Source organism: Trematomus bernacchii, unplaced genomic scaffold (genome assembly GCF_902827165.1).
Source record: "Trematomus bernacchii unplaced genomic scaffold, fTreBer1.1, whole genome shotgun sequence".
Lineage (NCBI taxonomy): Eukaryota > Metazoa > Chordata > Actinopteri > Perciformes > Nototheniidae > Trematomus > Trematomus bernacchii.
In genome coordinates, this window is record NW_022987727.1 from 12,221,240 (window position 1) to 12,247,983 (window position 26,744).

At 39.3% G+C, this 26,744-nt stretch overlaps 2 protein-coding genes across 2 annotated transcripts in view; both read right to left on the reverse strand.

Annotated features, from left to right (window-relative positions):
* Positions 1-15,494, reverse strand: part of chchd6a (coiled-coil-helix-coiled-coil-helix domain containing 6a) — an 83,153-nt gene extending 67,659 nt beyond the window's left edge. Inside the window, exons 1-5 of the mRNA XM_034145478.1 lie at positions 15,297-15,494; positions 13,636-13,738; positions 12,744-12,828; positions 12,612-12,647; positions 10,831-10,963 (exon numbers count right to left, since the gene is read on the reverse strand). Of these exons, the coding sequence (XP_034001369.1) occupies positions 10,831-10,963; positions 12,612-12,647; positions 12,744-12,828; positions 13,636-13,738; positions 15,297-15,380 (441 nt within the window). The 5' untranslated portion in view covers positions 15,381-15,494. The remainder of the gene's footprint in view (positions 1-10,830; positions 10,964-12,611; positions 12,648-12,743; positions 12,829-13,635; positions 13,739-15,296) is intronic.
* Positions 15,495-16,482: 988 nt separating this feature from the next.
* Positions 16,483-22,229, reverse strand: LOC117494421 (E3 ubiquitin/ISG15 ligase TRIM25-like). Its single transcript, XM_034145334.1, has 4 exons — positions 21,450-22,229; positions 20,146-20,285; positions 18,621-18,788; positions 16,483-17,687 (listed from the first exon to the last, which is right to left on the reverse strand). The coding sequence occupies exons 1-4, from the start codon at positions 22,059-22,061 to the stop codon at positions 16,979-16,981; spliced, it is 1,629 nt and encodes a 542-aa protein (XP_034001225.1). The 5' UTR covers positions 22,062-22,229; the 3' UTR covers positions 16,483-16,978.
* Positions 22,230-26,744: the final 4,515 nt, after the last annotated feature.

The window sequence follows — 26,744 nt, forward strand, 5'->3', positions numbered from 1 at the left end:
TCTCTATTTACTCTGCTGCGTTTATTTAACACATAGCTCCCAGCGAGGCAATAAATTAGCTCTCAATAATAATCTGCCTGATAATTACAGCTAGAGAAATGAGTAGGACAATAAGGGACAATAATGGTCCTTCTTCTATTTATTTTACCCTGACTACGGTCTCCGTCATGTTGTAATTTGTTGTTAAACAGTATTTTATGATTCTAAAATGTGGTCTAATGTTACAGGGTGAGGGATATAGTGGTATGAAATTAGACCACTATCATACCTGGTGCATTTGCTTAGCTATAGTATTTTAAACATTTTAAAAATCCGGGCGGTTTTACACATATTTACATTTAAAAATGGTTGATACTTTCAATTGTATTACATGTTTTGTTATACAAAACAAATCCTTTCTGTTTTTATTTCTTTAAGGGTTATTGTGGTTTAAATCAGCAATACAAAAATAAGGGATTGCTTTGGAAAGAAATCTACTACTTTTCAAAGTTGAATGTGTACTTCAAGGTAGTATAAAGACATCAGAGGAATCAAACCAATCCCCTTTGTTTGATTCAATCAAAAATCCAAAATTGGGATCAATAAAGTCCTTCTTATTTTAAGTAATATTTATTTAAATTGTGGCGTTTCAGCTTTTATGGAGGTAAACATTGATTTAATCATCCAATGCAATTGCTATTCCACTTTGCTGAAGAGGTCCTTGATCCTGTCGTCTGATGCTCAACGTCAGGCCGAGTTGCATTGGACAGTCAGGTTATCATTGACGTCTGTGAGAATTAAAGACTTAAGAACAGATCAATATATTTAGATTGTAAATGGACTGCATTTATATATCACTTTCCTAGTCTTGCAGGCTTTACAACACAAAGGCTTCCACCTGCTCATCAGAAGGAGTAAACGTTCACACACACTTTGTGGCCGTGCCATCGGGAGCAGTTTAGGGTTCAAAATAGATTTTTGAATCTTGAAATATGCATCCTGTCCAGTGGCACTTCACAGTTTACCCATCTATATACTAGAATTACAGTTTCAGAACTGTATCATGTAACATTATTGCCCGTTGAAAGCTTCAGTGAGTAACAGCGAACACATGTGACTTTTTTTCAACTAAAGTGGCTTGGGATTAGTAGTTTTTGCATTATTTAGATAAAAGACACTCTGACTTTTATTCTTTTCTAAATCCGTCTGTTTCTTTTGTAACAAATATTTACTGGACTTCCTGTCCTTCTGCCTGCTCACTTAGCTCATCTTACAAGATTATCTTTGAGCACTCGCAGCCAGTCTAATAGCTTTACATACAGAACCGTGTCAGTTCCTGCAGATTACAATTACTGATACACTGTGGGCTTATCTCACAAACTCCCTCACCCACTTCGAAACCAGTGGGTTTCCCATCATTCTTACTATGTTCTGGTCATCCTTTCCTTTTCCTCTCTTAATACCTTTAGATGTTCTCTTTTACTGTTCTTACGCCTTCATTCATTCTTACCTTTTATTTATGTAATAATCATGTATGAATTTGAATACATTTCCTATGAATAAATACAAAATTAAAGAGAAAATGTGTTTTGTATTCATACAGTGAGAATATTCAGATTGCTTTAAGGATGTAAATCCATTGAAATTCAAGTCGAAACCCATGCAAAGCAAAGCAACTCATTTAACCTGTTTTCACTCATCTAAACGACATAATCGCCGCGTGTTACCATATGTTTGACTAAATAAGCAGTCAGGGGCGTACATGATAAAACATCAAGCCATTCACCAGCTCATATGTACAGCTATAATGAAGCATGTCCCCATCTGCTTCTCTCCGAGGTATGTGTGTTTGAAAACAGCTGTTTCTCTCACACACCATACCCAGAGTCTGAATGAGTTTCCTGAGTGTGTGTGAGACAGACAACGCAGTCGCTCCATCAGCAGAGAACCTCTGGCTGATTACATGGGTTTAGGTACAAACAAGGGATACGGGTTTGTCCAATCAGAGACAACATCTGGCTCATTCCAGCAGGGCTGCTGCATGCACAAACAAAAAGATAGGAGGGATACCAACGCTATCTCGCTTTGGAGTGAAGCTGACGCCTCAGAACACTGCTGGGAATCAAACATTTGGGATTCAGCTTAACTTTGGTCTTCTTTTTAAAGTGTTGTTAAGGGGAAGATTACTGAGACGTGGACAATCTCTGCTAGATCGTTTGATGTGGTTTTGCAATGACAATTATCAAAGCAGTACAAAAAAAGACGAAAATCAGCATTTTAACAATATTATTAGGTTATGGCACAATTTAGAGTAAAGTTCGAAAAATGCAGCTACAATCTCGAAATAATACAACTAATGCTCTACCTTTTATTAAGTTTACATCCTTAACCCCTCAAACCGTGCAAATTCAGAGCAGATATTTCAAACAATGGATGGTATAGCAAAATCTGCATCTCCATGTACAGGAAACTCATTATTGCACCATAAACAAAAAAATGTTTGCATGAAATAATGAAATAACTAAATGATGTCATACTGGTGTCATCAGGGTCATCTTGGCATTGGCCTTGAGAACTTTTAAACATACTTGGCTTGGGAAACAAAGGGCCACCAGTTAAAGTCCTGATTGGATAAAAAAAAACTGGGTGTACTGCTGGAGATGTGACAGTACGCCTCCTGGAAACTGCTGAGGTTCATTTTGAAAGAGGTGGGCCTGTATCAGGAAAGGGAGTCTGATGTAAAATGCTATTAAAGTGAATCATGGGAAGTTTCCAATCCTTTTGGAAGTTGGACCCAAGTTAAGGACTAGAAATATTGATATCTCTTTTGCTGCTTTAGTTTCTTATAAATCCACTGTAAGAGTTCCAACTTTCGTAAAAATATCTTAAAATACTTGTTTAAATTGTTTTGAATATAATACATTAAAGGTGGGGTAGGTAATTTTGGAGAAATCAGCTTGAGTGGCTAGAATTTGAAAATACACAGCCGGAAAAAATCTGCCACTTCCTTACAGAGCCCCTCCTCCAACACACACGAACGTGCACATGACCAATGAGGGCACGAGATAAGTTTGTGCACAGATGGAAGGCTGACAGGCAGGTAGGCCATCCAGTTATTTTAGCCGGGCCGGCTAAAATGATTGGTCGTGCTTTTTACAGTACTACGGCTTCCACAGATGACATTTTTTTATGGATTTTTTGTCAAAGCACTTAAGATATTCATTGCTATCGGGATGTTAAGAGCATTCCATGGAATATAACAAAAAGTTTATCTCGAGCCGATTTCTCAAACTTACCTACCCCACCTTTAACCAACAGAAAGTAGTTTGTAAAAGAAATACAAGAAGCATGTTGTATGTCAATCTTCATTCATTTCTCAGGCATAACTACAGTCAGTTGGCTCTGAAATCTGCCAAAACCCAAGTGACGTACAGTCAACGCTGTGCCTGAACGTATCCATTGTATACTTTTAATCATTTAACTTGTGTGGCCTTTAGTGGGCACAATTTACCAGGTATGTAAAGTAAGTAGCAGTGTAGTATTTTACTTCAATAGAGAAAGATGGCTAAATGAACGGATTCTACTACATACTTACACACTCAGAGAAAGAGTGTTGTTAACCCAGCAGAGAAACAAGCAGACACACAGCTAGTTACTATAGTGACTGAAACTCAAATTGACTGTTATTAAGCGTGTTACCTCCTGTGGAACAATTCACTTTGACTGATATTCTTTCATCCCTATGAAAGCAGGTGAGACAAAGAACGTCTACAGCGTTTGGCAGAATTCACCTCGAGGTTGGAAGTCATTTAAACTTCACGATAAAATGTTCCCTGTCACTGTGGCACTCCTGAAGCAATAAAAACAATTGGTGAGATGAAAGGTAATTTTTCGAGAGAGATTAGGTAAATCAGATTAACACGGGGGACCTGTGCAATAACATTTGTGACTGGTTGTTCAACAAGACAATTTCACACTTAACTTAATATAGTGCATGATGAGCAAAGACACAAAGCTGCAGACAGCCAACAGAGAAAAGAAGAGAGAGAGGGAAAGTGGAATAGGCTTGTGTTGCCATCTAGTGTCACCTGGAGGAACTGATTAGTCCAGCATTTTTCAACAGCTGCCATTGAGTAATAACATTTATATATAAAAAAGGTACTCTTCTCCTTGCAAATCTGCATTTCAGTTTTAGATAATGTGATTCTTGTATTACCTCTTGCATCATAATTCCACTGTGGTTTAAATGACAAGTTAAGTTATAATAACTTGTAGAGTAGTGCTTGTAAAGTATGCATCTTATGGACCTTTAACATTTAAAATGCAGTATTTATAGAGGTTAAATTTGCCTCCTAACGTTTAAGAGCTGAGCTTTTCTATCAATCTGCCCGCCCATACAATTGAACATACAATTTCCAGCGGTTGTTTGTCCACATTGTTGCTTATAGCGGCACAGATTTTGTTGAAATACTGCATCAGATTACGTCATGATTGGGGTTGCTTGTTGTAAAGAACATTTTTCCTGAATCTACAGATCAATTTGGCATTGTTTTCTCAGTGAAACAAAAGATAAAGCTTCTTTAGGATCTGTACTGTGACACAATTCTCAGTGAACGGAATATTTTAGCAAGTATTTGAGAACTTCTGGGTTACCCACGTCTCGAAGTGAATCGTTTTTTAAACAAGTATTTGGTTAGATGGATGAAATAAGGTCTGTGGTTAACATAAGCTTAGAAGATGTTCACGTTGTACTACATCATGAAATACATCAGTAGACAACCCCCGGTGAATGTCTGACGTTTGTCTGTTACTAACAAGCCATCATGCCAACATGAATGCACAATATGACCGCGATAGGATCTTAAAGAAATTGGGAAAAAGGCATTCATCAGACCTCAATAAGCTGTTGGGCTTCACTGTTTTGGGTCTTTTTAAAGTTTGCAAGAGCACCCTAAAAGGTGACGTCAATATAATAATATTTCAACTTTTGATTGCTGCTCAACTGCAAAGAAAGTCAGTTATGCAGGTTTATCTGGATATAAAAAGTAGTTTGTTGAAGGATGATTACTGTACACCAATTTTCTATGTTTTTCAGTGTTTCAATAATCTGTTAAAAAAATGTATGCTATAAGACGTGAAAATGCTGTTATGTACACATAGCTAACATTTCTCTCTGTCACGTGCTTTACAGGGCGTTTTCTATAGAATGAGAAAAGCTGGGTGGCATTCAGAATCAGAAGAAGAATCAGAATAGCTTTATTAGTCCCACAGAGGGGAAATGTACGTATTAGCTGAAGCTCCATTAGAGGAAATTAAAGGGCAGCTATAAAAAAAATAATAGGATTCCTAATTGTTCTGCAAAAGAGAGAGAGATTTTCCGTATGCTAATTTGGCTTATAACCTTTTTCCTGCTTTCAAGAGGCACCAAAAGGCCATTAACACATTATAAAAAGAGAAAATCCCTTTTAGCCCTTTAGTTCGACTTGCTTCCTTTCTTCACATTCTCCCGTTCCCGTCGCTCATTCTGAAATTAATCTGCAGAAGATTTGCTAATAACAAAGAATATTCACACAGCGCAGCACAGTGGGCGAGGGCTAAAAGATGAAGAAAGGGAAAGAGGAATGGCGGGAGCAGGCGTTCACTCAGAGGAGGACAAAAGCCGGGTAAGAAATTAAAAGTATCAGAAAAGAAGGACGCAGCTACATAGCAGAAACATTCTTGCCTGACTTGTGACTCGGAGCTCCCACGCACCTTCTCTCCTTCTCCTCACACCTTTGTTCCACACTCAAGGCTAAACTCACACCATACAGTGATTCCTTTCCACACATTTGTACTACATTACACTTCCCTGACCAATGTATCCTCACATCACCTGTTGCACTCTTTCAATCTCACACTAACCTCTTTTTATCCTGGAGTTAGATGCACTTTAAAATAGTTAGTTCTAGTGCTGATCTATTATTTGAATTTAAATTGACATCGCAATGGTAGGCCTTTGGTCCACATAGTCTTTCTTCATGCAGGGCGCTGGGCAGAGCCTTCTTCCAGCCCTTTTTTCAACAAACAAAATGTATGACAACGTTTCTCACCTATGGGCATGAAGGATGGGTCATGACCGAAAGAATGAGATTGCGAATGCAAGCGACCAAAATGGGTTTTCTCCGGAGGGTGGCTGGCATCTTAGGGATAAAGTAAGACGTTTGGTCATACTGGGAGGGACTAGGAGTAGAGCCACTGCACCTAGAAAGCAGCCATTTGAGGTTGTTTGGGCACCTGGTAAGGATGCCTCCTGGCTGCCTCTCTAGGAAAGTGTTCCAGGCTCATCCAGCTGGGAGGAAACTGAAGGGCTGACCCAGGACCAGGTGGAGGGATTGTATCTTCACACTGGCCTGGGAACGCCTTGGAATCCCCAAGTCAGAGCTGGTTGGTGTGGACAGGGAAAGGGAAGTTTGGGCCCTCTGCTGGAACTGCTACCTCCGAGAACCCACTCTGGATAAGTGGTTGACGATGGATGGGTGTATGAATGGATAGATGACAACGATATCCTGGCAAACAATCACTGCTCTTGTATGACAGACTAACTTCTGCTCCTTGCCTTTTATCATTTATTTCTGCTCACTTGTACTTTTTTGAAATCTTTTATGAGTACAAACTGGATTTCTTGTTCTCGCACTTTGTATGAATGAGTTTGTCATAGCTCATGGCTGTAGAGCGAGTAGGACACATGTACATGTAAGGCGATGAAAGTCCAACAATCACCGGCAGCACTGTCCAGTGTTAACCGGGCTATACGCCTAAACAAATTGTCTTTAGGTCTTTGTTATGATAGTTTCCATCTGAAAGACCAAGTCAATATCAAGCTTCATCACCAGTTTCTACAGTGAGGTATGTAGTCTATAGGTCTATAGTTGATATATGTTCAACTGGAAGATCTCTTCTCATTGAAAACAACTGAAAAAGAGTTGTGTTTTGCCTCTTTAACCGTTTGTATTACAGTGATGTTAACTCGTCTATCAAACAACTTTTTCTTCAAGGTGAATGCTGGGCAAAGTGTTTCTCTCCTCCTTTCTGGCAATACTCCTCCTTTCTCTCCTATTTCTCTAAGTGCTCTTAATTGTACAAAATGCCATCTTGTAACTTTCTTTCCCCCATGCATCTCTCCTTAAAGCACTGAAGCAACATCAGTATTATTCGCTCCTTACTTCTCATCCTCCCATTGCTCTGCTCTTCCACTTCCTCATGATTCTGCAGGAAGTCACTAAATGATACAGGAAACGCTCTCTTTCATTTCCATTTATTCTTGGCTCCTCTTCATTTGTCAACATTCACAAAATGTGCAGTCACTTCTTTTTCATCCTCATATCCTTCTTGCTCCCAATTACTTAGTAAATGCTTAATCAGCTGTCCGCTCTCATATGTTCAGTCTTCCACATCCTGTTTCTCCAATAATATTCAATATTGCATAACTGTCAGCGCAATAAACTTCACCCTCAGAGGCTGTGATATTAACATGGGCCGCCTGCTAGAAGTAGGTTTCAGACCATAGCAGCGCACATTTTCTTTGAGACACAATCAGCCATGTAGTAAGGTATGGGTACCCTTAGCCTATCACGTACAATGTGTTGGAGCGCTAGCCTATAGAAGCGCGAGTGTTACATAGTGATTTGAGTCGATTCGAGGCGTTTCAGGCTATGGGGGGAGTGTCTGGGAGATAAACTTCCACTGGAGGGAGCTTTGAGATTTTAGCCTTTGCAGACCATTTACATGCACTAAAACCTATAGAACACAATACACGAAGGGAAACCCCAAAGAAGTGGAATAGGGCCCTTTTCATTTCGATTTACAATGAGAAAGAGACGTATGTAACCCAATACGAATACTTAATATCTCTTTTCTAAATAATTAGGGCCTGAAAGTTGCTAGTTATTTTTCCTCTGCATTCATTTGACTGAGCAAAGATTGGACATGACGCCACAGACTGGAGAGGGGGGTTCAGGTCAGCGGAAGTGCAGAAGTAACAGGACTCTGTAAAATAGTGTTTACTGATTGGCTGTGATTTTATTGCAAAACTCTGCCATTACTTTACCCTGAGATGTGATTTCATACACCGTCTGATTTTACATTTAAACTGACGTTCCAATATATTAACAATAAATCAGGTCTACAAAATGCAACACGACCTTCCTTCTTTGTTTTATGGATATATTACTTCAAACTAAATGAAGTCATATTGAAACACAGATTGAATTGTCTTAGAAATAACTATGAATCATTTTAGGCGGGAAATTGGTTTAAAAAAAAAGACTCAACAGTATCCTGTCTTAGCGGTATGTAAGTCAAATATCATTCTTATTATTATAATTATAATAGAAAAAGAAGCTCTGTGAAATTTCTATTTATGTGCGTAACTTAACAAAATGTTAAAATCATAAAATCAGGCATTGTGTTTTTTTGGACAGGGCCTTCAATAACAAAAGAATATCTGTATTGCCAAGGTTTGAAAAAAATGCTTTCATACACTGATTATAACCCTGGTTAAATCCGGACCAAGAGTACCAGACTCTGGGACAGTTTTAACCCAAAGTCCCTTGCAGTCAACATGTCGCTGTATCCTTGGGTAAGATACTTAAACCCAAGTTGCTCCCAATAGCATGACCAACGGTGGGAGAATGTGTGTGATGTTAGCTAACTTGAGCAAAATGCTCTGTATGAATGAGGTGTGAATGGTTGAATGATGAGTGGTTTTAAAGACCTGATAAATCCAGACCATTCATCATTAATTTTTCTTATAGCACATACATTTGTTTACATTCCACATATTATTACAATAAGCAGTGTTTTATTTCACTGTACAGTATATAACTGCACTTTGTGTCTGATCCTATTCTGCTTTACATATAATAGTTCACTTTGAACCAGTGTGTCATTTGCACTTTTTAATGTCTCTTTTAAAAAGTATATTGTATGCTGCACTGGGAAAAGAGCCTGGGACTTAAGATTTACATTGCCAACAATTGTGGTGTAGATATTGTGCATATTACAGTTAAGCCTTTCAATCTAAATCACATTGTGAACAATTGAAAAAGTTCAAAATGTGGGGTTTTAATAGGACAAATAGCAAGTGGACGATTATGCCCTCGGATTCCACATCAAGGAAAAAAATGTAATATGAGCAAATCATGAGTATGTATGTGATGTATTCATTGCGCTAGCAACAGTAATTACACACAGCTCTCAGCATGGGGGGGGCGGTGCTGCTCGACCGGTCATTGTGTTCACGCCGTCCCTCCAGCGGCTTTCTATTAGCGGAGGGAGTGTGTTGGGAGGAGATAAGGCAGGTACTACAGCGTGTCTCAAAGAGGAGGTGGGAAAGGCAGGTAGGAGAGGAGGGGGAGGGAGGGAGAGTCACGGGAAACAGGCGCCGTCAGGTGTGTTGAACAAGCTCTCCCCTCCCCACGTCTATACCTCTAAACCCCCCTCCCTCCGCTCCTATCTCCAGCTGCAGGAAACTCTCAGGGTGCAATTTACCGCTTGCGCTGCACTGATAATACCGTCTCCAGGGCAGGAAGGAGAGTAATAGGCAGGGGTGGAAAGAGGGAGATTGAGGGTGGGGGGAGGGGGAGAAGACAGAAGGACAGCAAGGGAAAGAGGGAGAGGGAAAATGGTTAAAAGAGGGGGAGATAGAAGGAGGTGAAAGGAGGGGAAGGCAGAAGGAGCATCACTACGGAAAATACAAATGTAAAATAAAGTCTTAATTTATCTCCAACGTGTGATAAAACCATAGAAAACCAGCTTTATCACTAAACCGCATGTAAAACAAAGTGCTGAGAAAATTATAGTTTTTTTCACATTCCTGGTTATTGTTTATCAGAAATGTTTTTTTGGGGGGGGGGGTATTATCAGCATTTCCTGTATTGTAAGCCTCTAAGTTGCATGTTCACTGATTGTATTGACTTAACTTTTTGTATTCTGTCGAGGGAATACAGATAAAAAATACATGATTTTCTTTTATTAATAAATAATTTGATGACGAATGATTTAGCTCTCCCCCAAATGCCGTTGTTTTCAAGAGAATCTCTTTTGATTTACAACAAGGCTGTTATTAATAATAACTTTGACAGGGACTTTTGACCCGCTCTATGAAAACGTGTGCGCATGTTGTGTTCTTGCTCGGTATTAATGTCACTTGGGGCTGCATGACATCAATACTTTTTTTTTACATTTCTACGTGTGACCATCTTACTGCGCAGTTTTACACCCAAAACAAAAGCATGAAACAGCACTGCATGTAGTCAGCAAAGTCATGCATTGCATTTTAAATGTGCAACTGATGTGTGTGTATGTGTGTTTTTGGTACTGGTACTGATGGACCACCGTTTGTAAAGTGAATGGTTAGTGCAGAAACTAGTCCCTTAAAGTTGTCCTCTAAAAGCAGTGAGTGGGTGTGTGTGTGTGTGTGTGTGTGTGTGTGTGTGTGTGTGTGTGTGTGTGTGTGTGTGTGTGTGTGTGTGTGTGTGTGTGTGTGTGTGTGTGTGTGGAAGACTTGATTAGGGGTAGGGTAAGGGTAAGGTTAAGCGTAAGGGTTAGGGTTAGGCATGTGTTGGTTATGGTTAAGCTAAGTCTCTAGGAAATGCATATAAGTCAATGTAATGTCCCCTGAAGTGATGTATACATATATGTGTGTGTGTGTGTGTGTGTGTGTGTGTGTGTGTGTGTGTGTGTGTGTGTGTGTGTGTGTGTGTGTGTGTGGTGTGTGTGTGTGTGTGTGTGTGTGTGTGTGTGTGTGTGTGTGTGTGTGTGTGTGTGTGTGTGTGTGTGTGTGTGTGTGTGTGTGTGTGTGTGTGTGTGTACCAGTTTTTGGGCGTGCTCAGCTTCCATGCGTTTCTGCGTCAAGGCTTTGGTCATCTCCTCTCTTGCTGATTCTTTCTCTCTTTTCTCCACTTTGGCCTGTTCCGCTTTCAGTGCAGCCTGCTGCCGTTCATACCTGAAACACAGAAACACACACACACCATACATTAACACACACTGTGCTTCCATAAATTGCATACTTTCTGCTTTCTAAATCCCTTCCTTACTGTCTAAATTACTTGGAACATATTTCCACAAGGGGGCAGCATATACCAACTTTCACCAGACCAGTCAAATACATGGAGAATATAAACTGTACTATAAGTTATATTAGCGGTTATAAGAAATAGCAGAGAGTGATTTATAAACCCGTCATTTAAATATGGATTTCATTGGTTAATATTTAGTTTGATCTACAGCAGTGATACACAACTTTTGTTTAAGCTAATTTGATGATTATTCTTTATTTTTATATGTCAAATTATTTTATGGGTAGGACCGCTTCCTGTCCTCGTGTTGATGAGTACTTCAAGGCCTTCTTTTTCAGACTATTACAATTGGTATGGGAGTATATACGTAGGTGCATCTACTGAATTAAAAAAGAACAAATTAACCAAAGAAAATGAAAACCATAAAGCAGATTCAGGCAGTAGGCGTATAGATTCACACTTAAAGTATTAGCCTATAGAGCAGTACAGCTTACAGAGAAGAGATCAAATGTTATCCTTTTACAACAAACACTATATGCTCTTTTACTAACGTTGTAATCCTGCAAGTAATCCCCAATTGTTTTAAATGTAACAGTCATCTGATTCCGTGTTTTCTTATGTAACCGTAAGGGAATAGTTACCCTGTTTTTGTATCCTGATTACATATTCCTGTTACATGTAATCCATTACTCGCCAAGCCTGACAATACACTATTAAAAACAATTTGAGTGTACGACCCGGAAAGGTATCAAAACAAGAAAAAGCAACAGACATGTAAATTAGTTATGCACTTGTTTGGGATTTCATGAGATATTGTTCCTTGTCAGGCTTCACCTGCGAAGAGATTCAGTCTTTGTGTTGCAATGAAACATTATGGATCCTATTGACAGACTGCCTGTCCTACTTCCTACTTACAGGGGGAATGTATGAAAAAAATGAACATTCACTAACTGATTTTCACTGTTTATAAAGTTAAATTAAAAAAAACACCAATCTGTGTTATCCCAGTTTTAAGATATTGACAGCTATTTTACCAAAATGTAACTTAATCTTTAATTTCCTTAGTCATAATGAACAATGACATGACTTTACATTTGCCGTATGTATAGGCGTCCATTTTATATAGCAATGAGCCCCAGAGCTCCTCAAAAAGAAAAAGTACTCGCACAAAGGGAACATGGAATAAGCAGCTTAGTGAGGGGAAGGTACAAATTGAATGTTTTTTTTTACAATACTCGTGGCTTCATAGGTGAATTTTAGTTGCCATTGATAACAGGCTTTCATAACAGTCTGCATATTGATGCTGAGAAAGTACGAGCCAACTCATATCTCTGATGGTCACAATGCAGCATAGTTGTTGCGAGAGTCGTTTTTATGATTTCAGAGCAGAAAAGAGGCACTGTTGGGGGCTTAACACATACCAGGGTTTTGTTTGTATGCGTGCCCTTTAAAGTTGGCACAAGGATAGGCAGCCAGTGGCCAACCGACGAGCTTTACATTTACTATAGACGATTAAAGATGCAGCATTAGTCACTATAAATACAAAGAAATAATGAATGCTTGTCAACCGTTTACCTTTTCTGCTCTTCCTTAGCGTAGGAGGCAGGTTTGCTACTGCTGGGCTGGGGGCCGGGCTGGGGGCTGGGCTGGGGGCCGGGCTGGGGGCCGGACTGGGAGCCGGGCTGGGGGCCGGGCTGGGGGCCGGACTGGGGGCTGGGCTGGGGGCCGGGCTGGGCCTGCTTCTTGGGGCTCTGCTGGGGAGGGGGGCTTGAGCTAGCGCTGCGAGAGGCACCTGGACAAAGAACAGGGGTCAAATGTAAGCATTAAACAGTCCGTTTATTTACTCATTCCTGCCTTTTCTTCATAATTGTATGGTAGAAATGTCTTAAAGGGAAACACAAAATGCAGGCACAAGATCACAATTGAAGATATACAAAAATGTGATATAATGCAGTAAAGCTCTCAGGCACCCTCTAATGCTTTTAAATATGTATGATATTCCAGCCAAGTGACCACACATGTAGACCTATAATTAATGTATGAATCAGCTAATGGCTATCCTATTAAATAAATAAATAGATTTTAATAATAAACCTCATATTTTAATAGCTCATGTGTTTGAGCAAGATTCCTGCTCAAGTTCACATATTATGCAGATTAAAAAAATTGCCAGTAAGTGTTCTCCAAGATTTTGACAATAAAGTTGTAATATAATGAAAATATTTCATGCAAAAAAAGTAGTAATATTAAAAAGAAAACATTATTCCATTACGAGAAATAAAGTCCAAATATATTCATCCCACAGCGGGAGAAATGTAGGTTAGGAATCAACTGTAAGGAAAAAGTTGAAGGAGCCGGTAATGTTAACAGATTAAAAATCAATTGTAAAGTGAAATAGCGTTCACTTATGTGTACTAGTAAACCAACCTATAAAGTATGACCTATTTCGTATATGAATATTGAAAGGTAAGGCTACAGGTAATGTATTGCTTTCTCAGGATATAAACTGTGCACATGTGCAGTGACATTCACCTGGTAAGCATGTCACTTTAAATGTCTATATCTCTAATGAAACGCTGCAAGGTGCATGATACAGTACCTGTGTCTTTCTGAGGGCTTGAGGTTGGTGAGGTTGGTGAGGTTGGGCGTTCTGGAGCGATGTTGGCTACTCCTCTCATCCTCTGGAGAACATCTTCTGACAGCTAGGGAGAGATAGAATCCATGCATTTAAAAAAAATCAAAGATGGATAAAGACAGAAAATCAACAACGCAGGATTGCCCAACTTTGTGCATGCACAAAGTTGGGCAATCCTGCGTTGTCTGCCAGACATTGGGAAGTAGAGTAACTTTGGCAACACTTTTGGCATAAAACATAAACCTGCAAATTAGCATAAAAGCTGCAACTGTACTTTACATTTGAATGTGTGTGTCCGTCCAAGGAAATGGTTTGTTTCTTTAAAAACCACAGTAGGCAGCACTGACTCACTGTACCTATGACTCACTGGATTTGAATGTGCATGCAAAACTGGTAAATAGGATTATCTGCAAAACTCGTTATTTCCTTGTTTTACAAATATGTTAACTATTACTATGATTTATGTTACTAACACAACTATAAAGCTCTAACTTTATTGAGTTTCATAGGTGTTTCTTTTATATTACAGTAGCTGTAGAACTCGACTAGGTTGCATTTCAGTATAGCTACAGTGAATGTGACGGTGCCTTCAAATTTATAGGAAATTAGGAGACTACACCTACAAATTCCAATAGACTTTTTAGAAAGCAAGAAATTGCTATGGCTTCGGTCATGCTACAGGTATTTGTGCACTTCTTGAGTTTGTATGCCTGTGGCTTAATATCTTTATTTTGAAAGAAGCCCAAAAGTTGCACGTCGTTTTCAGTAAAACAACTGGAAAAACCTATAAACATTTCGGTAAGAAAAAATATAGCATTTTGAAATCATAAATCTGGGAAACCCCTAAAAGAACATAACATGATCTTACATGTGAGAAGGGGAGGATGTAAGGGGGGAAATGGTCTAATAATAGAGTAATTTAAAATTCCGACATTTTCAGTTGCACTGGAAGGCAGCAGTGTCAGTGGCAGAGCAGCACGCCAAACCTCATTCGAAATATCCCAATTTAAAACGCCCTACATTATGAACAATATACTCATAGCTACTACAACACTATTTTAATCTCTTTTTGATTTAGCAATGTCTCTATTGTGCAATTATATTACATTTTTTCGACGGAATATAGGCAAGCATTAACGATTCGTTCGCTTAGTTTCTACCTAAACGTATTATATTTAGCGTTGGTAGCAAACGCTGACAGCTGCTTGGGAATTATACAAATGTAAGATTTATAATAATGAACTGCTTCTGGATGGGTAATGTATATGCCGAATTGACAAGAAGAGCCTGAAGGTTCCTAGATGGTCCTGGTAATATGCCAGAGTGTCTTATTTTGCCGATAAACAGGATACAACGTTAACTGAGGCATATTACGATATACGTTTGGTGTAAGGAAAAAAGGCTTGTTTAAGGTCATACATCAACCTGCCCCAGCCCCTCCATCCCTATACATCCTCCTCACATCAGCAGTCACTTTAATGGTTGTATACCTAACGTATATTTAACTCAGAATGAACAAATAACTTAATTTGCTGTGCAGCAACAGCTAACGGCTAGTTAGCGCTAGCCGTCAGATTAAAGTAATGTTAGCATGGTTTATCAAACGTTAGCTTGATTCGCTTTACCTTGACACCACGAAGAATCCTGACTCGGTCCTCATCATCGACACCGAAAGACACTTTCCGGGTCGTACTCTCTCCTGAGCCCATGCCTTCTGCTGTTAGGTGACCTTGCGTAGAATATTGTTACTAACATGAATTGATGTTGTCCTGCCCAATGACAAAATGTGTGACAGATTAAATGCAGGTTGCCAGGTTCAATTTACACCATCCCCCTTTCAAAGACGCGTGAAACACGGAGCATTATTTTTTTATTTGTTTTTAATAATAAAATCGAGCCAGTGACTGGAAAATGGTATGTTATTAATACAAATCATCATGATAGGTTTGTTAAATTAAAGTTTAAACGGTTAAAATACTCTAAATTACCGTTTAATAGCCCAACCTGGCAACCCCGATGTATTAACTTTATTTCAGTGACTAAAACTCTTGAATGAATGCATATATTTATGAATTAAGCAGTACGTTTCAAATGTGTATTTGTGCATGGATGTTGCAACTGTACATATCTTTGACAATGCTGTATGTCAATATGGCCATGCTAATAAAGCTATTTGAATTTAATCGAACTGTCAAGAGCCAATCATATTGCATACTGTACCATACACTGTATGGTATAGTATGCAATATGATTGGCTCTTGATAGCCCACTGATAAACTGCGATGTTAACAACCTCATGATAACCTCATATGTTTTTAACTTAGGATCATAGGCTACCTGTGTTTAGTCTAGAAAAATGTAAATGTGTGCATTTTATTATAAAGTTGTGTATATTTACAGACTGTTGCAAAAACTAAGAAGCTTATAAACATCAGGTTTAAAACTAAAAGAGCTTTACAAAAAAGTAACACAATTAAAGATGTTTGGAGTTTTATTTGAGTTATTAATTTACATTTTTTGTCAAAGAGATGCTGATTTGAAACCGTTGTTACATACAGTTACGGCATTTCCTGTTTCTGCCGGAGAGAGGGGAGTTTGTCCCAAAGCTTGCCGCTGTCTCCCTCCATCTGACAGGAGGGAGCCTCATGTGTCACTCCACGGAGTTCACTTCGTCACGGAGGGGGAGTGTGTAGGGCGTGGTTTGGGATTGGGTCATACACACGCACTTTTTTGGCCCCCCCACTTCTAAAATGAATCCGGCGCGCGTGCCATACAGACATAGGCCTACATATATAGATGTTGATGCACAGACATTATCACAAGAGTTTATTTGTTGCATAAACACAAATATGTGTCTCATATTCATCCTAAAGGTCGGTGTCCACGCACATCAATGTTTACACGAAATAAAGATCACAAACAGATAACACACAATTCAAAAGAAATGAAGGTAACTTCATAGACACACTAAAAATTGAAATTTAAGAAAATGACAAAAAACTAAACGAAGAAAATCCCACTAAGCAAATTCATGTATGAAAAACATTAATGTACTCTACAAAAATCACTCTTATCATTAACAAAAAATGTTTTGTAAACAACAACAAGCTAATGTCTGACTGAGGTCATTTTGTTCTTACTTAAGACACATAAATGCACTATTTAGGATCGATTCCATACAAATATGGCATTTGTTAAACATGTATTTTATTACAGACATTTGACAGGGAGCAGTACAAATACAAAACAATGCTTAACACCCAAATCAATTCTAAGCATGTAAAAAAGCAAACAACAGAAGTTGTGTTTACATCCCACTGTGCAGTGTGATCCAGGACTCTTGTGTGTTTGAATGGATACTGAACGCTGGGTAAACGGGCTCCCTGAACACAACCCTGAAGGTGTGCAGGTGCTCCCTGTGCCCTTTGGTGTTATGGAATATTAAAGTCCCAGCCTCATAGTCCAGTGCTATCTCAATCCTGAGCGGGTGATTGGTCATTTCCCCCAGAGCCACGTTGCAGGAGGACTGGCACACCGTCAGCTTGTTGTTTTTCCACTGAAGCCGCCAGGAAACAGAGTTGTGTCCTAGGCGGCTGTGGTCACCACGGCGAAGGATGCTCTTGTAACACACGCCCATGGACCACATGCTGCCGGGCCCCACTTCCACCACCCATATGTGCTCCCCACTGGAGAACCCCTGGCTGCACAGAATCTGGGGTGCGCTTGTGAAACGCTCTGGGTGCTCTGCGTACGACTGCTTGCTGGGGCTGTACTTGACCGTGCGCAGATCATTGGACACTATCAGGTTCTGGTGGGCGGTGCAGAGGTTGAAGGTGAGGTCCAGGGGGTTCAGGAGGATATGGAGGGAGTTCAGGAGGGGGATCATTTCGGAGCGGAAGTCTTGGGTTTTGAGGCCTGCCTGCAGACGCTTGGTGTTCAGCGGAGCCTTCAAGGGGACCACGGAGGGAAAGTTGCCTGTGGAGACCTCTTTCAGCTTATTCTCAATCTGCATGAACCTGGAGAGCAGAAGAGTTCTCTCAGTTGAGGATTTTTACCATGTGACCATTTATTCACATGCTTTGGTTCTGGCATCACATGTCTTTACTCATGTAGGCAGAACCATGTGAGGACTTATCTGCTAGACTCATATAAAGTAGTAATAGCTACTAGCTCACGTAGTTATCCGGCACACTTTTAAATTTAACATTATCTAATGTCAACGAAGCCCTGAGAGGCAAGTGAGGAAGAAAACAAATTATGTTGATTCATAAATCCAATTGATTTTTCTTTATTTCCTGTGCCTATGACTTCAGAAGTGGTGCATTTTGTATGGATAATCTATGAAATATTATTTTTTTATTATACAGTTTTTAAGTGTTTGTTACTGTAATACTAATTATGGCCACTAGAGGCTGAAATGCATCACTATCCTATTTTCTAAATAAAGACATGACAGTCATTTTTCAATACTCGCATCGAGTACTAAAACTTACCTGAAAGAAAACATGAAAGCTTTGAGTACAAAGCTTGGAAAAATTTAGCTTAGAAAGATATTCCTGGCAAAACTTTATGTATGGCCCCCTTGCAACGCCTTCATTTAACTCCAGTTTCACAGATAAACAAAAACATTTTTTATCAGAAGCTGCTACCAAAACCTTTTTCTAAATATAATTCTTAAATCATAAGCACAGAAGAGTAATTTTGAGATCAGACTTCTTTTCTCAATTTTCACTCAGGGCTTCCGTAGTTTGTAAAGCTTATATTGTTAATGAAATCAAGTTTAATGGCACATGTATGCACCTTTGTAAATAGACAAATATACATGCTGTCAATTCATCAGTGAAAACATGTTTTCCAATATTATTAGGAACTATTTCTTTCACATGATTTTGGACTCATATATTACTTTTTTTTTCCTTCATTTTTTTGTTTTAGCAATATATTCTTACCTGTGTATGAAGACGCATGGGTCTGTCTCACTGAGGACCTCTTCAGCGTTTCTCTGGACCTCCACTAACTGCTGCTGCTGCTCCTCCAGTGCATTGAGTCCATACTGCCAGCTCTGTCTGCGCATGCTCCTCTCCTCCTCCAGCAGCACATGCAGGCGCTCCCTGTACCTGAACACAACACAGCAGCAGTACATCAAAATCATGGTAAACTGGGAACATCATCATTCCCACCAGACTATATACTACTCATATTATGGCATTGTTTGTGTATTACTTCAGCTTTGAAGAGCCTTTTTTAACAGTATGTCTATGTGCAAGGACAGCACGTTTTAATGTTTTCTCTCATAAAACTAAGTAATACATTGAAACTTTAAATTACTGACTCAATGGAATCAGTCTCACAGTGAAAGTTGAAAGGTGATCTTAAAGAGCATATGACACTTGACAATGTTTCCAGGCAGTCTCAAAATGCTGACAAACTGGATCCATCGCATTAAGTGACTGTTCAGGCCTGAAAGAAAATCTGCTTCTGGTAATCCTTTTCACGGTATGTGCTTCTGTCAATTGTACTCAGACTGACTTATCACATTAATCATATAACCTGTTAGTAACAGTGCAGGCGTGGTTTTCCTATGTTATTGTACATTTCTGCTTCAGTGTCCACACATTTTGTTACAATGGTTCTACAGTTAAACGCTTTCATATTAATTTGAAAGGGCCTTTTAAGCTTATTTCAGGTTCCTATTTGTATTTTGTGACTCTACTGTGACATGTCTCCATGCTTTAATGTTCAAAAAGAGTTGTCTTTATTTTTCTCATACTGCCTGTGCTGCAGCACCTCTTTTCACCCTGTCTGAAACCAGAGCCCAGTCTGCTCTGATTGGTTAGCTGGCCGGCTCTGTTGTGATTGGACAAAAGCTTAGTTTTAGACTTTTGTTTTATCTTTTAGGTTACCATGGTGAAACTCATAGCTAATCTGCTTCATCGTGACTTAGGGTGTGGTTTAATGTGATTTGATTGGCAGTGGTCAAGAAAGATAAACATACAACCCAACAGCATTCATCAGATTCTGATTTAAATGGAGATAAATCCTGATTGGTCGTGAAATGATGTGACGTTACCATTGTGCAGCTAAACTGCGCCCACTTCAACCAGTGAGGGGAGGGAAAAATATATATTTTTAAACAAATATTATATTTTAAGAAAAAGTAGTCCCATTTGACCAAAGAATATAGAATGATGAAAACAAGGCTTTATCTCGGAAACTAAATACAATCAAGTATTGGGCATCAATAAACTTATAGCAAGTTAAATGCACACATATGGAATGTAGAAAATGTTTAATATAGAATACTTTTTTCCCCGCACAAATCCTGACATTGACTTTTAATGAAAGTATGATCCTTCATGTGATCTAAAAATGTTGAAGTTGTACTGTTAGACACTTTTTTATTTAAAGACTTTGGAGCAATTAAGAACAAATGTATGGCTGTTTTTCCTTATACTTAATACTACAGTATGTTACCTGTCCACCAGTGCAGCCATACTGTCCATGATGGTGACCGCCTTGTTCACCAGTTTGTCTCCGATGGCTTCAGACGCTCCTTGCTCCTCTGCTGTCTTTTGCAGGACACTCTCTGTGATCTGCAGCCTGAAGGAAACCACCTGCACACATGTTGCCTGTTTAGCACTTTGTATTTTCCATATTGCAAGCAAAAAGAGATGCCTAGTCATGTGTACGTGCCATTTCGGTGAAATGATTTTGCACTTCTTCCTGGCACAGATGTAATCTTATTAATTGCAAGTCATCTGGAATGGAAAACTCAAGTCAACCCTGTCAGAAGTCATTGGGTGTTTCTCGTCAGCCGGACAACTTTTGCATTCTTATCATTCAATACTCCTGTAATGCGCCATGACAGTGAGCCAGATGGCCGCTAGCCACTTTATTCAAACCTCTGATGTCTCATTCCATTGTGCCATCTCTAGTGTTTTCTGTTTGGTAGCAATTTATTGTTCAAGGCAAGGCAAGGCAAGGCAAGGCAAGGCAAGGCAAGGCAAGGCAAGGCAAGGCAAGGCAAGGCAAGGCAAGGCAAGGCAAGGCAAGGCAAGGCAAGACAAGGCAAGGGAAGGGAAGTTTATTTATATAGCACCTTTCAACACAAGGCAATTCAAAGTGCTTTACAAAAATGAAAGATATTAAGAAAATGGCATTTAAAAACAGTCATTAAAAAGCAAAGATAATATAATAAGCATTAAAAGAAAAAAATACATGGATAAAAGTTACAGTGCAGTTTAAGATATGAATAGTTCAATTAAAAGCAGCGGCAAAAAGAAAAGTCTTCAGCCTGGATTTAAAAGTAGTAAGAGTTCAGGTTTATTATTTCTCAATATATCTAAAAATAAACAGAAAACATTTCATGCATGAGGCCAAACGTGAAGTGTCTATTAAAGGAAAAACAGGAATTTATTTTAAAAAGAACAGTCAATTCAATATTCATTTATTATCAGAAACGTTTTTGTTCATGTTTGTCAAATTGTGTACTTGCCTGTAGACAAACTTCACAAGTTCCCACATTCAGTTGATCTTCACTTTATTACCAAAAATAATCGCTGCATTACCAATCCATTGTTTCTTCAATTTACATACAATAAGTACTTTCTAGAAAAAAATGTGATCGTAAAAAACACATTTAGGGTAAATGTATTTGACTTTACCCTGTTTTTTACTCTATCCCAAAGTCCCAGTTTTCTCAATGTTTGCAAGACTGATGCTACGATAAAAAAAGGAACAAATATCTCTCCTCTAGTAAACATAAATGAAAGCACTACCTTGCTGCGGCTCTCCAGCGCCGCCCTCATCTCCTGGTCTGCGGCGCTGAAGGTGAGAACATCGTGGTCGTAGTGGTGTCCCTCTATGAAGCACGTGCTGCACATCAAGGTCATGTCGTTGGAGCAAAAATACTCAAAGGGACGCCGGTGAGTGGCACAGGCCTTCATCCCCAGCTCCTTCAGGGGCTCCACCACGGCGTGGGCCCTGAACGCCTCCTTCTCGTTGTGCCTCTGAAGGTGTCTGGAACACAGCGACACCTCGCACTTCAGGCACGTCTTCACGGCCGCCAACTGCTCGTCTATGCAGTGGTCGCAGAAAACCTCCCCCCCCACAGTGTCAGGCTGCCAGTCCAGCTGTGGAGCGGTGGCTCGGTAACCCTCGATGATGCTGCAGAGTTTGAAGTTCCTCTGCAGGGATTCAAACCCTTGGTACTCCTCGCGGCACTCTGGACACCGTGGAGGTGTTTGGTCCTTGATGTCGACGCTCTTTCCGATACAGGATCGGCAGTAGTTGTGTCCACAGGGGAGAACCAAGGGATCGGAGAAGAGCTGAAGGCAGATGGGGCAGCTTAGCTCGTAGGCTAGCTGCTCCTCTGGCTTGGACAAAGACATGGTTTCCGTCTCTTATCTCTGTCCAACCCCACCTCCACCTCTTGTCATGAGACTATTTTCTTTACTTTGTTTCTGCTTTCCACCCGGTGAGTCTACAGTGACAACAGGCAGTATACAGAGCAAACAAGGAAGTCAGCAGGCAATAACAGTTTACCAGAATAGCAGGAGGTGTATCCACAATGTGTGCAGTACAGCATTCCTTTTGTCTTTGCTACCTGAAATTCCCACCAGCATAGGGGTGGCTGTTGATGGTAAAACAAACGCTTCACGTGACTCATGCAAAGTAATTAAAGTGTCAGGAACTATCTCCCCATGAAACCATAGAGCATGAGATCTTTACTCGAGATAATGTAAGTTGCACATCTTGCTCCAGTACTGGAGCAGACACCTTTGCACAGGCATTGCAGGTGTATGAATGTCTGCAAGACTGAAAGAAGATAATAAGGAACTAAAGGAAACCCCATACTGTACAACATTGTCAAGTCAGTTTAATAAATTCCACAAACACAGGACTCTCGATCATGGGATTGCTGTGTCCTGTGTGAAAACAGAGTCAACATTGTACGATCATAACTAGACAAACATTGCCAAACAATCATAATTGTTTTAAACCTAACCTAAGTAGATTTGTTGTGTTTCTGTTTTATTTAAGTTCCAATTCACAAGTGTTTTAAACAGCAACTTAATCCAGGACAAAATACGTTTTACTTTGTAGAAGAAAGCGTTGCAACTATTGCTTCCTCTCTGGGGCGACACTCACTTTTAGGTTCTTTATTTTTGACCCTGGTTTGAGCAGCGTCTCCGATATTGAATCACAAATCCAGCCGAGGAAAAGTCCTTTTTACTGGCTTGCTTGATGCTGGAATGGTCGGCACAATCATTGCTAGGAAAATGTTTTGCCAACTAATCATGCTTGATCATTTACATATTACAAATATTGCACGATTATTTCAATCGGATTTCCCCAGAAAAAAAACTATTATCTTTTTGTTTTCAACCTGATAACCCCAACCCATTTAGTTCAGTTTACCAATGAATGTATATAAATGGATACATGCTTTACCTGTTTTTACCACTACTTCTTTGTGGTTTAGTGGGTTCCAACGTGGGTTAGGGTTAGGGTTAGGGTGTAACCTTCCCTATCCTGTGCTGGACTTTGCCCCTTCATAACATGGATTAGACTTCAACAATCTACAACCTAACCCACAAGGTGTATAAAACTCTTTATTGAAAATAAGAAATGCTTGACACTGATGTTGGTTTTATCTATCTTCAATATTGTTTGGTCCATTGTGGATATGTAAAAGTGTGTTTCTGCATAATACTCACATGCTCGCTCCAATGTTGTTACGTTTGTATTACCAAGGTAAACGGTGCATGCAAGAGACTTTAGTTGAGGTTTCAAGGTCACCCAGCAACAAAAACCCAAGAGGAAAAAAAGTATTTCTGCAAAAGTAAAAACTGTTATCTATAATTAGATACACAGCCGTTTGAAGGTGCTGGCTCTGAATGTTTCCAAAGCAACTCCAACTGCAGGTACTGTATACCTGACAAAAACATAACCCATAAACCTTTGTGATATATTGAAGCCTAAAATGTAGTTCCCGAAATAGAGAGATAATATTTACTCAGTAGTTTCCCATACATTTCAAAAATAAATTAGATCATCTGACATGCTTCAATATACAGTTTTTTTATAAAGCATGTCTTGTTGGTGATTTCCATTCATTACCAACTTTCCATTATAATAAAGATCAACATGGCGTTTTGATTTGTCCTTCCTGATGCATGTCACAACTTTCCACTGACCAGTTTGACAACACATGTGTGAGTAAGGCTTTAGACTACAAACAATGATGTGACACTTTGATACAAGGACATCAGGACAGGAAGGACATTAAGGGAGCACTGAGCCAGGGAAAGAGGAAATCAGTGTGAAACAGTATTTAACAAAAAAATATTTTAAAATCAAATTATTTGAAAGCTATATCTACACTTTTTATACAGGAAACCATTTGGCAAACCAATATCAACTCAAGGTCCACTTACTTTATTTTTCCGGAGCTTTCAAAATGTCTCACTTGGTCTTCATCAGCAGGAGTTTGCTCAATTGGCATAACACTTCCAATAAAAATGAGTATCAAAGCCATGTTGAATTACACACAATTGTCATTGATAGTTTTAAACCAGAAAGCACCCACGTTGTGTTCACACCACACCCTGCACAGTAGCTGGGGGTTACTATCACACGTGGGGTTCTAAAAGGCTTTTTGTGATGCCCAAAACTTCCTGAAGTCAGACAAATAAATAGAAGAGAGTAAATAGAGGCATGGGCTGCAGGGTCTATGCACACACAGACACCACACACTATAGTGGGTCTAGTGATGATTAAGAGGGATTATCTTTATTTTCCATGCATAGTTTTTTTATGGAATTGTTGCATACTTTACCTTTTAGAGACAATATCACACCCATGTATGTGTATGTCATTGACTGTATGTTTCATCTTGAACATCCAATGACATCCAGCGTCCTGTCATAAAGGGCCAGTTCAACCACACCGGTTTAGACTTTTAAAGGCCTACATTTAAAACAATTCAATATTAGAGTTTTTAAGGATTGCGAAAGCACTGTTATTATTTTCCTGAAGCCCAAGGTATTAGTTGGAAAAAAGAAGCAAATAGCACTAAGTATTACAAGACTGGGAGGGCAACAGAGCAAATAACGAAATATTCATGGAACTAATTGTTGGATATTGTCAAGACGTTAATAACCCTCACTTCCTGAATTCAAAAAATGTAAAACAAATACCAAAATGACTCCTTAAAGGGCATTTTTAACCTCATTTGTTTTCAAGACCGTTGACTCAAATACTGCCTCTATTAATCATGGAAGCAGGAACTGTTCATGGATCTGAATGAAGAAAAAATAACTCCTAAAGAACTGCATAGGGCTCACATGACAACTGTTTGGGCAAAAATTGAGGTGAATGCTAAAAACTGGATTTTTTAGTTTTCAAATGAATTAGCAGATACACTTTGTAAACGAGCATGTGCGTGAGAGTAAAGGATAAGAGTGTTACAGATGCTTGTGTAGATGTTTAAATTGTGTTTGCATGTGTGTGTGTATCACAGACGGAGATGAATAGGAGTGTGTGTGTGTGTTTGTTGAAGCAACAGGGTAAGGTTGATATATAATGCAGCGTGGGTCCAGTTTCCTTAGTCCTCACTAAGTTTCCATAAACATCCGAGGCCGTTGTAGGCAAATTAATAGATGTTAAGTTGAACGTTTTTGGCCCGCTCAGACACAATACTCGATAAAGCTTTCTAAGGTGAGAGAATTGTATTTATATAGCAAGAAATCACCCTGGAAACAAGGCTCAAAGTGATTGTTGAAACCCTAGATCAACAAAAATTACCTAAAAGAAGATTTTAAGTTTGAATTACACAGGCACTGTCCCACTGTAATGATAGAAGTATACTGATAGTTTATTCATACCTCGAGATCTTAAGCATCAAAGTACTGCAGGTACTGCCGAGGAAGGACCTCGTTGAGTCTGCTGCTACCAGCCTGTGGGGGGAGACAGAGGCACACTCTCTCACACACACACACACACACACACACACACACACACACACACACACACACACACACAACACACACACACACACACACACACACACACAGTCAGAAACACTGCAAATATGCCTAGAGTAAAACTTTCTACTTCATTGTTTAGCCTCAGGTTCTACCGAGTAACACGACTTGACACTGTGTGAATTGTTAGGTTGTTCTTATTATACTTGACGACTCAAGGTGTGTCGCACAGATAATAAGGAATGATGTCCTTGGAGTGAGATAATATGTAAAGAATTCATAAAGATTTTCTTATTGGATAGCAAAACACCTCCAGCCCACATTCCTCGATGTTGTTACGCCTAAAGTGCAGCACGCACTTACAGCAATTGATTTAACACTGTCATAAAATCATAGAACATTACTACACTTAAAATCTTGGTGTTTGACGGACATGGTAGACTTGTCGTATGTCAATCAAAAGTCAGAGAAATTAGAAATGTTGTATCAGAGTAACCAAACTTTGGACGTTGACTGTGAATCAAGCAATATTCCATTGCAATCTCCATAGGCAGAACGCAAGAATCTCAAGAGTATTTACTATTTTTCCTCTTGTAAGAAAAAGACTAAAAGTGTTGGCAGAGAACAGATCCGTGCACTGAAAAAAAGGGAGAAGTGGGGTTGTTCAATTTGCAAATATGCAGTTAATATATGAGACAGAATGTATTCATATTTCTCATCGAAACATCAATCAATCATGTAAAACTATTTTAATCTTGAGGGGTGTACGTTCTATAAGTCTCAATCATGTTAAGAAAAAAGAAAAAAGTTATGTTTATCTCTGTAACTCCGCCCACTGAGCACATACGTCAGCAGCTTGCTCTGCAGCCGATTACTCAGCTTCTAATTATTATTAACAGATATTTTATTCACAAATCAAAATGGTCGGACTCAAAACCGTACTTTAATAGTTTCGTAATTGAACTTGAACAATATGGCACTTTAATAGACAAGATGAAAAGCAGAAAAATTGCAAAAGATCTTTATTTGAAAATGTTGAGTAAGCTGGTCCTGTTCCGAGGAGATCTCTACAAGGTAAAAGTTATT

Excerpts from the sequence above, each read along its gene's own strand:
- LOC117494421 (XM_034145334.1), bottom strand. The coding sequence starts at position 22,061 with ATGTCTTTGTCCAAGCCAGAGGAGCAGCTAGCCTACGAGCTAAGCTGC. Across the intron at positions 18,789-20,145 it reads ATGGCTGCACTGGTGGACAG|GTACAGGGAGCGCCTGCATG; the intron begins GTAACATACTGT and ends TGTTGTGTTCAG. Across the intron at positions 17,688-18,620 it reads CCATGCGTCTTCATACACAG|GTTCATGCAGATTGAGAATA; the intron begins GTAAGAATATAT and ends TCTGCTCTCCAG.